This window comes from Erythrolamprus reginae, chromosome 2, assembly GCF_031021105.1.
Source record: "Erythrolamprus reginae isolate rEryReg1 chromosome 2, rEryReg1.hap1, whole genome shotgun sequence".
Taxonomy (NCBI): domain Eukaryota; kingdom Metazoa; phylum Chordata; class Lepidosauria; order Squamata; family Dipsadidae; genus Erythrolamprus; species Erythrolamprus reginae.
Window position 1 is genome coordinate 99,257,284 of NC_091951.1, and position 14,245 is coordinate 99,271,528.

The following is a 14,245-nucleotide window of genomic DNA, read 5'->3' on the forward strand; positions in this document are numbered from 1 at the left end:
TCAAAGCAATGGAAACTGCAGTTTATTTATTTATTTTATTTATTATTTATTACTTAGATTTGTATGCCGCCCCTCTCCGAAGACTCGGGGCGGCTCACAACATGTAGAAACAAATCATGGGTAATCAGACAAGTTTAAAATGTTTAAATATTAAAAACTCCATATGCTAACAGACACACACACAGACATACCATGCATAAATTAAACGTGCCCAGGGGGAGATGTTTCAGTTCCCCCATGCCTGACGGCAAAGGTGGGTTTTAAGGAGTTTACGGAAGGCAGGAAGAGCAGGGGCAGTCCTAATCTCCGGGGGGAGTTGGTTCCAGAGGGCCGGTGCCGCCACAGAGAAGGCTCTTCCCCTGGGGCCCGCCAACCGACATTGTTTAGTTGACGGAACCCGGAGAAGGCCCACTCTGTGGGACCTAATCGGTCGCTGGGATTCGTGCGGCAGGAGGCGGTCTCGGAGATATTTAATATTAAGTTTAATATTTCCAAATGTAAAATAATGCACTTGGGGAAAAGGAATCCTCAATCTGAGTATTGTATTGGCAGTTCTGTGTTAGCAAAAACTTCAGAAGAGAAGGGTTTAGGGGTAGTGATTTCTGACAGTCTCAAAATGGGTGAACAGTGCAGTCAGGCGGTAGGGAAAGCAAGTAGAATGCTTGGCTGCATAGCTAGAGGTATAACAAGCAGGAAGAGGGAGATTGTGATCCCGCTGTATAGAGCGCTGGTGAGACCACATTTGGAATACTGTGTTCATTTCTGGAGACCTCACTTACAAAAAGATTTTGATAAAATTGAACGGGTCCAAAGACGGACTACAAAAATGGTGGAAGGTCTTAAGCATAAAACTTATCAGGAAAGACTTAATGAACTTAATCTGTATAGTCTGGAGGACAGAAGGGAAAGGGGGGACATGATTGAAACATTTAAATATGTTAAAAGGTTCAATAAGGTTCAGGGGGGAAGTGTTTATAATAGGAAAGTGAACACAAGAACAAGGGCAGTGTTTTTCAACCAGTGTGCGGTGGCACACTAGTGTGCCGCGAGACATGATCAGGTGTGCCGTGAAGAAGGAAGCTCAGGTTCCGGTCTCGCAACTTTTTGCTGAGAGAGTGAGAGTGAGAAAGAGAGCAAGAAAGAAAGAGAGAGAAAGAAAGCAAGCAAGAGAGAGAGAAAGAGAGAAAGAGAGTGAGAGAGAGAAAGCAAGAGAGAAAGCAAGCGTGAGAGAGAAAGAAGGCAAGAGAGAGAGAGAGAGTAAAGGAGAGGAAGGGAGAGAGAGCAAGAGAGAAATGAGCAAAAAGGGGAAGGAAAAAAGAGAAATGAGAAAATGATTGAGACAGAGAATGAGAGGAAAGAGAGAGAAATAAAAGAGAGAGAGAAGTGACTCCTGATTTAAAGCATATGATAAAAAGCACCCAAAGAATAAGAGAGAAAAACCCCCAGCCCTCACCTGTTTTTGGAAATGGTTCAAGAGTGTGTATACACACACACACACACACACAAGGGTGGGGAGGAGACAGGGATGGAAAAAGAGAGGAGAGTGTCTTAGGGTGTCATTTTGTGTCATTTTGGTTGGTGGTGTGCCCCAGGATTTTGTAAATGTAAAAAATGTGCCGCGGCTCAAAAAAGGTTGAAAATCACTGAACAAGGGGACACAATCTGAGGTTAGTTGGGGAAAAAGATCAGAGGCAATGTGAGAAAATATTATGTTACTGAAAGAGTAGTAGATGCTTGGAACAAACGTCCAGCAGACGTGGTTGGTAAATCCACAGTAACTGAATTTAAACGTGCCTGGGACATAGATCCATCCTAAGATAAAATACAGGAAATAGTATAAGGGCAGACTAGATGGACCATGAGGTCTTTTTCTGCCGTCTATGTTTCTAAGTTAAAATAACATCTGGGTTATCACCATGCTCTCAACCACAAGCCACTCAAACTTGTTTCAGCTAAGTCTGGTGCGAATGCGGTCTGTGAAAGTGCGCCATGGGAAGCCGTCACGCTATAGTAGCCTCACTTTGTTCTGCTTCCGATGGCCAGCCATAGGGATTGCAACATTGTTTTTGAAGCCTTGTCGGCCTTACCTGCGTGCTTTCCTTTTGGGCAGTCTCCCCGTTGGTGAGCAACTGGGGCTCCTGGTGCACCCCAGAGGCTTCCTGGAGGGCATGCTGGTAGCTGAGCGTCATCTGATGCAGCCCTTCGACAGCGATAATGCTGGCCGGCTCTTCGTCCTGATCCGCGTCACAGAAAGTTGCTGGGGGCTCAGGCAAGTCGTTGAAGTTCAAGAGGTTGTCTTCGGGGAGGACTGCAGAAGACGGGGGCTCCGGTGCCCCTGGAGGGACATCCACCTCAACCAGCATGGGGGCAGGCATGGCAGGCCCATCGCGAAGATCCCACGGGGCCGGAGTGGGAGGCCCACCCTGCTGGAGCTCCCAGGCATCGGGAGGGGTGGGTTCCGCCACGGCGCTGTCGTTCTGCCACAGGTCGAGAATGTTCTCAGAGGGGGGCACAGGCGGTTGTGAAAAGCCAAAGGCCTCCCCCAGATCCAAAGCATCCTCGCTCTGCACCGAGAGTGGGGCTGCGGGGAACTGGGGCTCCTCTTTGGCAGGCGGGGCTACTGGGAACGGAGGCTCTTCTTTGCTCTCTGGGAGTGCCATGTCTTCGACAAGGTCAGTCCCACTCGGCTGTGGTTCTGTCCAGTCGGGGCCTTGCCAGGCTGTAGCCCCAGGAGGCTCTTCCGCTTTCTCCACTGGTTGTTCTTCACTGGGGGGAGCCCACTTCATAGCCGACGCCATGCCTGTCTCTTCACTGCCGGGGCTGGGGGAGTCTGCAAGAGGGGGGAAGCAAGAGGGGGGGAGAGTGTTTGGAGGGTGGCACGGGGCTGGGTCCTCTGCGCATTGGAAAGAGAGCAAAGATCACCAACGCCCTGCTAATTCGTCTGGGAACAGAGACAACACTGACTTCGGAGACGGGAGCAGCGCCTACCTTTGAGAGCATCCTGTTGCGTCACCTCATCCAGGGCGCGCTCAATCTGCTCAGCCACTGGCGTGGAAGCTGTGCTGGAGTCACAGGGGCTACTAGCAGAGGCAGAGGCCTTTCTGTGTGTTTCCGTCTGGCTGCCTGTGAACGAGCCACACAGGGCACTCAAGAGGGAGCGGACAAGGCAAAAAAGCCACAAGTCCCTGAGGCACAGGGCACCCCCCCAAGTGCCTACAGAAAAGATGTGGCACCTTCACTTGAAACCAAAAGAGTAACAGGTTCTAACAGCATCTCCAAAATAAATTTAAAAAATTACATGATTTCGTAGCCGAGAATAGAAACCCAGAAATCTCTCTTTCTCTTCCTCCAAGTTGCGGCGCAAGGCCATCCATTCATAAGAGCCGAGGTGGCGCAGTGGGTAGAGTGCAGTACTGCAGGCCACTAAAGCTGACTGCTAGATCTGCAGGTCAGCGGTTCAAATCTCATCACCGGCTCAAGATTGACTCAGCCTTCCATCCTTCCGAGGTGGGTAAAATGAGGACCCGGATTGTGGGGGCAATATGCTGGCTCTGTTAAAAAGTGCTACTGCTTAAAGGTTGTAAGCCGCCCTGAGTCTAAGGAGAAGGGCGGCATTAAAAATTGAATAAATAAAATAAACCAATCAATAAATCCTCCCTTTCCATTGGACAAACATGCTGGAGTGTGGAGCAGTGAAACACCCACCCACCCCACTCCCTGCATTGCCTGCCTTTGATGGGGTCAGAGGACAGAAAGCAAACTCGGGAGCCCCACAGAACAACAGAGAAGGGCCTGACTCAAGGGAAATGTAAGGCTGCAGTTTTCCTGCTGCCAAGTGACATTTTAAAATGACAGGCTGTATCCACACCCCTCTGTTAACTGTCTTCGGAAGAAGCAAGCCGTAGGGTAAGAGAGTTGTGCCAGATTCTCATTGTTTCCCAAGCAGCAGATTAAGCCAACACTGCCACCCTTGGCTTTTCCCCACCAACACAATCTAGGCAGGGAGCCTCCTCCTTCTCTCCACCCCAGAAACAGGCCTGCTATGTTTAAATGCTGTGGGTTTTCTCATGCGGGTGCTTTAGCTTCCAGCAATTGAAATTGGGATAAAACGGTGGTTGCCCCAGGTGGTGGTGTTTGTACTTTGGCCTGGGAGCCAATGGTTGGACGTAGGAGTGTTCCTGGAGCAACCCATGTGCCGAGATTAATGGGGGGAGGGCGGACCAATGAATGGAGGATTGTTACTGTGGAAACCTCATTCAAGGCCTCCCTCTCCCCAGCCCCGGCGCTTTCATCTGAAGCGAGGAGGCGCTGCTTTTTCTGTGGCAGCGTGAGGCTATGGAACTGGTTTGGACCAGGGTACCACCTCTTCCCTCCCCCCCCCCCCGTTCATTTTAGAAGCTTTTAAAATGCCAAGCTGTTCTGGAGAGCCTCTCTCTGACTTCTGTCAAGGCATCTCCATTTTTACAGTTTGGGTTTCCACGAGATTGTCTTGCTGTTTTTAATCACATCCGGGTTTTTAAATATTTGGTTTCATACTTTAGGTAAGGCTTTCGTGAGCCGGTCTCTGTGAGGGATAGTTCCTGCTTTCAGAGGTGAGATGAGATGGGACATGGCAAAAAGAGAGAGAGAGAGAGAGAGAAAGAGCCTCTGGGGTATATCAAAGCCAGGGGTGAAATGCTCCGGGTTCGCTTGTGTCTGTCAGTCGCGAAGGGAGTGTGAGGCTCCGCCCACCTGCCCAGGTGCTGCCATTTGGTTCTTCAACCTTCTGCACATGCATAAAGCATAATGTGCCTCCGTAGAGGGTGAAAGAACCCAAATGGCGGCATCTGGGCAGGTGGGCGGAGCCTCACGCTCCTTTCACGATTGGCTCTCCAAAGACCGACAAGCACAAGCGAACCGGGAGCGTTCCACCCCTGAGCAAAGCCCCTTGAGGAGCCACCTCTGCAAGCCAACTTCCCAAAGCCCAGCCAGGCCCTGGCTACCTACATGGGAAGAAGGAAGAGAGGTTTGGTGTGCGGTGGCAAGTGATATAAGGGAAGGGAGTCCGTGGAGGGGAGGAAGAGGAAGAGGAAGAAGAAGGCGGCCCACTGTCAGGTGTCTTTATGAAAGGACAGTGCAGACGACCTGCTGAGAGAAAGACAGACAGACGGACGGAGAAAAAGAGAGCAGAAGAGAACAGTCAGTCTTCCCTCCAGCAGCCCGCTCCGTTACCCATCCCGCTTCCCCTGCCACTGGGCGGTCCATACTCAAGTCCGGGGCCAGATAGCAGGGAAAGAAGGCAAGTCCCTGAGATGCCAAACAGAAGGAGAGGACACTGCCAGGGGCCGTGTAGGAGGAAATGGGAAGCCAGGACTGGGGAAGGGGAGGGCCAAGACAGATCAGCGTGGAGGGTTTGAGCAGCTATGCAGGAAGGTTGAGGGAAGAAAAGAGAGACCCAAGAGGCAGGAGATGTCAATAATGACGGGAAATGAATCTGTACTTGAAGTAACTATATCTGAGTCCCCAAAGAGCCAACCAAATAGACAATATGGAGGTCCAAAACATAAGGCATAATGCAGAAGATTTCAGAAAGTACAGCTTACTGCAGGTAGGGACCCAAGTGGTTGGCTCGCTCTTGGAGTCAACCCAAAAGGAGACAGAATAAGTCACAGTAGAGGTGCAGCATAGACTAACAATGGCTGCCCTGAGCTGCCTGCCTCCTACGTCTTGCAGAAGCAGCTCAGGAGATTGTAACAGGCATTAAGGCTATTGGCCATCCCAGATCATCTTTTTTTTAAAAAAAAAAACCTTTACTTTAGCTCCTCCTTTCAAAGACTGCAGCCGAGTCCTAAGCAGCAGATCTAGATTGCTTGTGGAAGAGATACACTCTGCTGGCCCTGAACTTCTTATCCAATCACAGCCTTCGCACAAATCCCACTGCCACCCCCCATCACATTGTGAAAAACTGATTTTCCCAGAAGCCAAGATGGCCCCACTACGGTCTCCAGGAAGCGACAAAGATCATTTTATTTGGTCATTTGAAACTTAAGAGACTTCTCAGGAAACAACAAATGAATGAAAAACTGCCCGTGAATTTCTACCACTGCACCATAGAGAGTATTTTAACTTCCTGCACCTGTGTATGGTTTGCCAAATGCACAGTGGCAGATAGGGCAGCGCTCCAGAGGGCTAATGTCATTGCCCAGAGGATCATTGGTTGCCCTCTCTATTAAATGGGCAAGGAGCAGCTGACAGTAACGGAAACAGATTCAGGATTAAACTGTAACAGCATTTTTTATTTCAGCACCAATGGAACAGAACAGAGAACGAGCAGTTTGACAGCTCCTTTTACAGTGGAGCTGTCAAACTCTGAGCCAATAGCAATAGGCTTTGTTTTCCCACTTGCCAGCTGCTTGCGTCAGAGCCAATCAGGCTCAAGCAGAAGCCGGTGCAATCGTATGTGCGAGGACTCAACACTCTCCTCTCCTTGAAAAAGCTTTATAGCTCTGCCTTAAGAAAATTCAAATATTCTTAAAGATCCATTTCATCCTGGGCAGCCTTTTTTTTTTTTTAAACTGTTACCATCTGGCAGGTGGTACAGGACAATTAAAACAGGGACGAATAGGCTGAAAAACTGCTTCTATGCCATAGCAGTAACTATATTGACTTCTACAATATATTGCAATATTAATGCAATATTTTCTATTCAATGGTATAGAATGTGAACAATGTGTGCATTTGTTTTATTTTTTATGTATAATGTACATTGGAAAAGGCATTTAATTTTGTTGTATGAGGTGCAATGATAATAAAGTAAAACTAAAGTGCCTTTTGAATAGATTGCTAAACAGTTTGATTTTCATTGCACAAAGATGGTGATATGAACTTAAGATTTTATTTGATCTTACCATGTTTCCCTGAAAATAAAACCCTATTTATTTTTTGAAGCCTGAAATAAGTGCCATTCATTCAAAAGCCCAATTGGGCTTATTATCAGGGGATGTCTTATTTTGAGGAAAACAGGGTATCTATTACCTGGTGATAGGAGCAGTATTTAAATATAAGAATAAATAAAGCAACGCTTTCCATCCCTCGTCATCCTTTCTGTACTATCCACTTGTACACTTGGTGCAATATAGTGACGTATTGTGATGTCAAACACATATTTTGTCATTCTGGGGTTGCTTCGGTTAGGAACAGAGGCCTATGCATGTACACACCCCAAATTTCAAAATGAATGCACATGCGTATCAAATTCTAGAGAATAAACTGGATTCAATCATATTCTGTGAGTGTGAGTTCCAAACCCTGTTTATAATGTTAAACGGAATGGTGTCCTTCTATTTGTGTTATAAGATTTATTTATTTATTGTACTTATATGCCGCTCATTCCGAAATGGACTCAGAGCAGCTAATACCCCGATACTTTTTTAAAAGTTGGCTTTGTTGGCTGGTTTAAGGTGCAGCCAGCCTGCCTTTTTCTCTCAGTGGCAGAAGTTGCCAGGGTCTCTGCATATTCCATGTGCTTTAGAACAGTGTTTCCCAACCTTGGCAACTTGAAGATATTTGGACTTCAACTCCCAGAATTCCCCAGCCAGCGAATGCTGGCTGGGGAATTCTGGGAGTTGAAGTCCAGATATCTTCAAATTGCCAAGGTTGGGAAACACTGCTTTAGAACATCCAAGTGCAATTTTCTCACTTTCCAATGCAAAGGCCACCTAAGTGTTATGAACCCCCCAAACCCTCATTGCCACGTTCCCACGGTTGTCATGTCCCTTAAAAGCCACAGTTGCATTTTATTTATTTTTGCTTTCTCTCCCCAGAGCAGGAGAACGCTTGCAAGCCGCCTACCTGTTCTGTTGAAGGGCGAGGGCGTCTCAGTGGTGGCTGAAGCCACTCGTTCTTGCTGCCGGAAGAACTCCCGGGGGTTGTCAGGCCGCTGAGCAATGATGGCGGCTGCCTCCTGCCAGGAAGCGAGGGGGGGAAAGGGGAGAGAGAGACAAGGGTCAAAGCACGGCACAGCCCTTCCGGTACCCGCTGCCTGAAATACAGACCGAACGCTCTGCCCCGTCCCTTTCCATGCAGGTCAAGAGCGACAAAAGTAGTCGATGCGTGCCACGGATACGCCTCCCGCCCCATGCCCCCTCCAGCAGGAACAATGGCACAGAGTGACATCAAGAGGAACGGCACGACAAACTGGCTTCCAGCGAGATGAATACAAAGCACGCACATACACACAAACACACACAGGTCGCTTCCCCCCCCCCAAGATAAAACTTAGGCCCGACCCTACTGCTTAAGCACAGACTCCATTCACCGACACACCACTCCAACTAGAACCACAGCCACCAAACTGAGGCCTACCTTTCCCTGCTGAAACTTTGCACACAATGCCACAACCTCATGCAGCAGTGCCCTAAGTAGGGTGCAAGGGGAGGTGTTGTGGGGTGTTTTTTGTTTTTTTTGCCTAGACAATGCATGCTGTGCCCCGGGGCCGCACTCACCTCCACCTCCGACTCAGACTTTTTGGGCTGCTGCCTGTCTTCATCGTCCTCCTGCTCCCCCTAGGGAGAGAGGTCAGCGTCAGCCCCAGGGCACCTCAACCACACCGGGAAGCCCTACGTAGGCCCTGACCTAGCGTGAAGCTGGAGCAAGGGAGAGCCCCCCTGGGAAGCAACGCCCTCTCCCTGGCTGCAGAATCCGTTCCCCCCAAAGTGCCCAGCCGGCCTTAGCGCACCGTTCTTCCTCCTGCCAAGATCCCGGGGGAAGCTGGCTGCGCGACTGGGCAACCTTCCCCCCCAGCTTCACTTACAAAGATGGACTGGTCCTTCAATCGCTGCTTGGCCTCTTCTGCTTCCAGGCTCTGCTGCTTTCGCCTAGTGGTAAAGGAGAGATGGGCGTTTGCGACACCGACTCAAGAATCCTAGGCAGAGTTGACAGACTACTTCTGCCGTTTCCTAACATTGGTGTCCACAACTCAGTATTCTCCTCCATCCAGAGGGCCACGGAGAGGGGCGGCATACAAATATAATAAATAAATAAATTTAATAAATAAATTTCACGCTCTGGGATTGATTGATTGATTTTTAATCAAACCTGTTATTTGCGTCTTCTTTCAGTGTTCATTAACAGGTCCAAATGTTTCATTTGTCTTATACCTTTCATTCCTGAAAGTGGGATGTCCATTCTAAAACTGGCTTTCAATCTCTGTTTTCTGGCAATAACTCTCTGCAGCTGAGGGAGGAGGCACAAATGTCATCATTTAAGTGAATTAAAGGGGGGAGCAATGGTGATGCTAATGATGATGTTATCACCAAAGCGGATGGAGACATTTCCAGCACATTTTTTCCCCTCCCAAATTTGTGGAAATTGAGAAAACCTGGTTTATAAAAATGTTTTTTAAGTTCCTGCCAGAATTCAGCAGAAAATTATACAGAGCTTATTCAGAACATAGAAATTAAAAACATCCTTTTAACCTGTGGATTGCTAACATCCATTTTACCTTGAAGGATCCAAAGCAAAAAAAAAACATATTATATTCTAGTTCTGGAAAAAAAATGTTTTGCAAGGACATCATATTTCAATTCTCAACTTACCTTAATACCTTCTTTTAAAATGGATGTTCGTCTGAATGTTGTTTCTGTGCATATTATTACATTTTATAATTCAGGCTATTATTTTTTTCTGAAAAGCAACTATGTTTCATATTTATTGTTTGATTTTGTATCCTAATGCCTATTTGAAAGTTAGCCAATCTTCACTATTTCATGCAAATATAAGTATTATTTTTAAAAAATTTAATTCTTCCTAAGCCTTCAGATATAGCAATAGTAATAGCACTTAGACTTATATACCGTTTCACAGTGCTTTACAGCCCTCGGTAAACAGTTTACAGAGCCCTCAACATTTTACTGACCTTAGAAGGATGGTCAACTTTGAGCCAGTCAGGATCAAACTTCTGGCAGTTCGGCAGAATTAGCCTGCAATACTGCATTCTAACCACTGCACCACCATGTCTCTTAGATATCATTAATCTATGCTGCTCAAAAAAATCAAGGGAACACTCAAATGACACATCCTAGATCTGAATGAATGAAATATTCTCATTGAATACTTTGTTCTGTACAAAGTTGAATGTGCACGACAGCATGTGAAATTGATGGTCAATCAGTGTTGCTTCCTAAGTGGACAGTTTGATTTCCTAGGAGTTTGATTTACTTGGAGTTACAGTATATTGTGTTGTTTAAGTGTTCCCTTGATTTTTTTGAGCAGTGTATATTATGCTACAGGTATTTCTTGAATTACAATTGCAATCGGGACCAGAATTTCTATTGCTAAACAAGGCATTTCATAGGTGAATTGTACTTGATTTTACAACTTTTGTCACAGTTGCTAGGCAAATCACTGTAGTCGTTAAGTGAATCATGCAGTTGTTAAGCTAATCTGGCTTCCCTAATGGATTTCTGGCTTCCCTAATGGAAACCGCTGGGCGAGATCATCCAAGGGCATGGGGTGAGATATCATCAGTACGCTGATGATACCCAGCTTTACATCTCCACCCCATGTCCAGTCAATGAAGCGGTGGAAGTGATGTGCCGGTGTCTGGAGGCTGTTGGGGCCTGGATAGGTGTCAACAGACTCAAACTCAACCCTGATAAGACGGAGTGGCTGTGGTTTTGCCTCCCAAGGACAATTCCATCTGTCCGTCCATCACCCTGGGGGGGGGAATTATTGACCCCCTCAGAGAGGGTCCGCAACTTGGGTGTCCTCCTCGATCCACAGCTCACATTAGAGAAACATCTTTCAGCTGTGGTGAGGGGGGCGTTTGCCCAGGTTCGCCTGGTGCACCAGTTGCGGCCCTATTTGGACCGGGAGTCACTGCTCACAGTCACTCATGCCCTCATCACCTCGAGGCTCAACTACTGTAATGCTCTCTACATGGGGCTACCTTTGAAAAATGTTCGGAAACTTCAGATCATGCAAAATGCAGCTGTGAGAGCAATCATGGGCTTTCCCAAAAATGCCCATGTAACACCAACACTCCGCAGTCTGCATTGGTTGCCGATCAGTTTCGGGTCACAATTCAAAGTGTTGGTTATGACCTATGTCGTCAAGCGTGGGGGAACTAAGACATCTCCCCCTGCCTATGTAGTTCTAGTACATGATATGACTGTATATATGTTTGTTATATTGGGGTTTCTTGCTTTTAGATTTTAAATGTGTAATTGTTATCTTAGATTTTTTAATTATTAGATTTGTTAATATATATTGTTTTTGTTGTTGTTGTGAGCTGCCCCGAGTCTGCGGAGAGGGGCGGCATACAAATCTAATAAATCAAATCAAATCAAATCAAATTTTGCTTGTTGCAAGTCAACTGCAAAGGTCCCAAACGGTGATCACATGACCGTGGGACATTGCCGTCAGTGACCATGGCAATGGTGCAATTGTTATAAGTGCGAGGATTGCAAGTCACATTTTCTGTGCTGTTCTAACTTCAGATGGTTGAGCAATGCTTCTAAGTCCAATACCTGTATGAAGATCATTGAGCTATGCCACTCAGCTCCGGCCAAAAGGAGTGAATGTGTTTACTGAATTAATGTTGTGGGATTTTTATATCGCTATATTGTTTTATGCTATCCATATTGCTTGTTTTATATTGTTTACATTGCTTGTTTGCCATCCAGAGTCCAAAAGGAGTTGGGGGGCTTATAAATGTAATAACTTAATTTAAATTCATTCATTCATTAAATTCCCTGGAATATAGATCTAGGTTGAGGTCAAGCTACCTTCATTAAAATTCCTTGACTCTCACCCATAGGAACATAAAACTTATTTGCTGCTGATACTTTAAGTTTTCACTGAGCATAAGCACATCTACTTTGAAGAGCTGAAGTTTGCAGTTTCTTGACATTGAGTGATTAGAAATGGCATTTTTGCATATCGATAAAGAGTTTCTAAAGAGTGGCAAAAATGCTTTTTGATTCTGGGAAGTTATGGAATGTGTAGTGTTCCTTATATAACTAAATTCAAAACCACAAACCCTTATAGGATTTTTTGGTAGAGTGATCCTGTGGCCTGCCTCCCACTGCAAAATTAAGCAGAGAACGCAAAAATGGTCTCTTTTTAACATCCCTTCTCTTTCATTTGTTAACAGAGATGCTACCTTAAACATAGGGATCAAAGGCAAATAGAAGCACTGCATGATTCATTTTTGTAAATAATGATTGCTACAATAATAATAAAGACATTTCTCATATGAAGAATAAGCCAAATGATAGAACCACTCCCCCAACCCAATTAGCTCAGCCAGCTTTATAAAAAATTCAAATTTAATTTTGTTAAGTCATGCCTTAACTAGGTATCTTAACTGGAACAATGTTTCACAATCACCATGCTCCGTGGTGTCGCAGTGGTTAGAATGCAGTATTGCTGGCTAACTCTGCTCACTGCCAGGTGTTCAATCCTCACCAGGCTCAAAGTCAACTGAGACTTCCATCCTTTCGAGGTCAGTAAAATGAGAATCCAGATCGCTGGGAGAGGGGGCAATATGCTGAGTCTGTAAGCCACTTAAAGAGTGCTGTAAAAGCACTGTGAAGTGGTATTGCTATCTTAGCAATTTTTTAAAAATGTGGATTTCAAGTTCCAGAATTCCCCAGCCACAATTCTTTGAAAGAATTGGTCCATCCATCTTAAAGTTGCCAAGGCTGAGAAAGAAAACTCAAGAAGAAAACTAGCGATACTTCCTGAGATCATTAGCCTCTTCCCCATTGACCAGTTATTTAGCAACCTGTGTGAATCGAGTCTAGTAGCCCAACACTGTTGGGAAGGTACGTTTTCTGGCCGTAGGGTTTAGCAGTGAGTTCTGTGCAGTTAATCCTCATTTAGTGACCTGAAACTGGCAACTCAGTCATTAGTGAAGTGGTCACTACGTAAAGCCATGACTATGCTTACAATCTTACCATAGCTTTCCTTTGCTCTGTAGATCTGTGAAGACCATAAATGTGAAGATTGGTTGCAAAGTTACTTGGTCACTATCTTAACCGTGAACAGGTCCCAACCAAGGCAGCTACAAAATGAGAACTTCCATGTTTTTGTAGCCATTCTTTCTCTGCAGCAATTTTTTCCCCCAACACACAATTGATAGGGTTTTGATTATCTTCGAACACAGCTGACTAACTTAGTGTAATGGGTCCATATGGGGTTACATTTTGAGCTGAATGGAATCTCTTAGGGTTTAGTTAACTGGGGTCAATTAACCACAGATTTTTCTTGCAACAAACCATATTCTCCCAACAGGCCCATTTAAGCATATGAAAGGAATGGGACCACACATAGTTTTGTAACAAGTGGAAAAATCAAACCCGACTGCTAGGATAACCCTGCAGAGTTACCACAAACTACTGTATAAGTAGCATTTTATCTGTCTCTGTCATTGTCTATCTATCTATATTTTAGCCTGCCCCAATCCTAATGGACCTTGAGCAGGGAATGGCAAAACAAAAGCAATAGTATATAAACACACAAGGCAATTAAAAACCATATACTCACAGGAACCCAAATCAAGTAAGGTCCAAAATCAGTTTGAGTAATATTACTTTAACTTGTTAATGAACTATAAGAAGAGTTGGGGCCACATGTAGTTTCAGGGTGAGACCATTCCGTGACATATTGCCTCCCACTGAGAATGTCACTCATGGAGGCCCCTTGTCTATCAATAGAGGAGGCGGTCCCTCAGCAGACCCTTTGGGAACAATGTGACTGCTGGACAAGAGATCAAAAAGTGCCATAAAGCGCAGTTTGAAAAAAGTATGTATTGAGGAGACTGAAATCCCCACTTTCTAAAACCAATCACTAATCAACCCAGAGGCAGGCTGGGAGAATAAATTCCTTGAAATGTTTCTTTTAATTATTATTATTATTATTATAAATCAAATAAGTTATAGCATACTCAACAATTCAATGCACACGCAGCAGAAAGGGAATCAGTTAGGGCAGTGCTTCCCAACCCTGGCAACTTGAAGGTATCTGGACTTCAACTCCCAGAATTCCCCAGCCAGCATTCGCTGGCTGGGGAATTCTGGGGGTTGAAGTCCAAATATCTTCAAGTTGCCAAGGTTGGGAAACACTGAGTTAGGGAATGAAACAAGGTCTTGTAAGCTATTTAAACCCCTTTTTGATGGGCAGCAGCACTTGAACCTGGGGCTTTCCGTGGGCGAAACCTAGTCTGTACCCATGAATTCCTGTACGGCCTTTCCCCATGTACGTA

At 45.7% G+C, this 14,245-nt stretch overlaps 1 protein-coding gene across 4 annotated transcripts in view; it reads right to left on the reverse strand.

The window, feature by feature from the left end:
* Positions 1-14,245, reverse strand: part of DBN1 (drebrin 1) — a 63,819-nt gene that overhangs the window by 3,270 nt on the left and 46,304 nt on the right. Inside the window, exons 8-12 of one of the 4 annotated variants that reach the window (XM_070738820.1) lie at positions 8,792-8,855; positions 8,484-8,543; positions 7,831-7,942; positions 2,989-3,123; positions 2,088-2,830 (exon numbers count right to left, since the gene is read on the reverse strand). In XM_070738820.1, coding sequence (XP_070594921.1) covers positions 2,088-2,830; positions 2,989-3,123; positions 7,831-7,942; positions 8,484-8,543; positions 8,792-8,855 — 1,114 coding nt within the window. The remainder of the gene's footprint in view (positions 1-2,087; positions 2,831-2,988; positions 3,124-7,830; positions 7,943-8,483; positions 8,544-8,791; positions 8,856-14,245) is intronic. The other 3 variants (XM_070738821.1, XM_070738822.1, XM_070738824.1) reach the window with 3 other exon arrangements.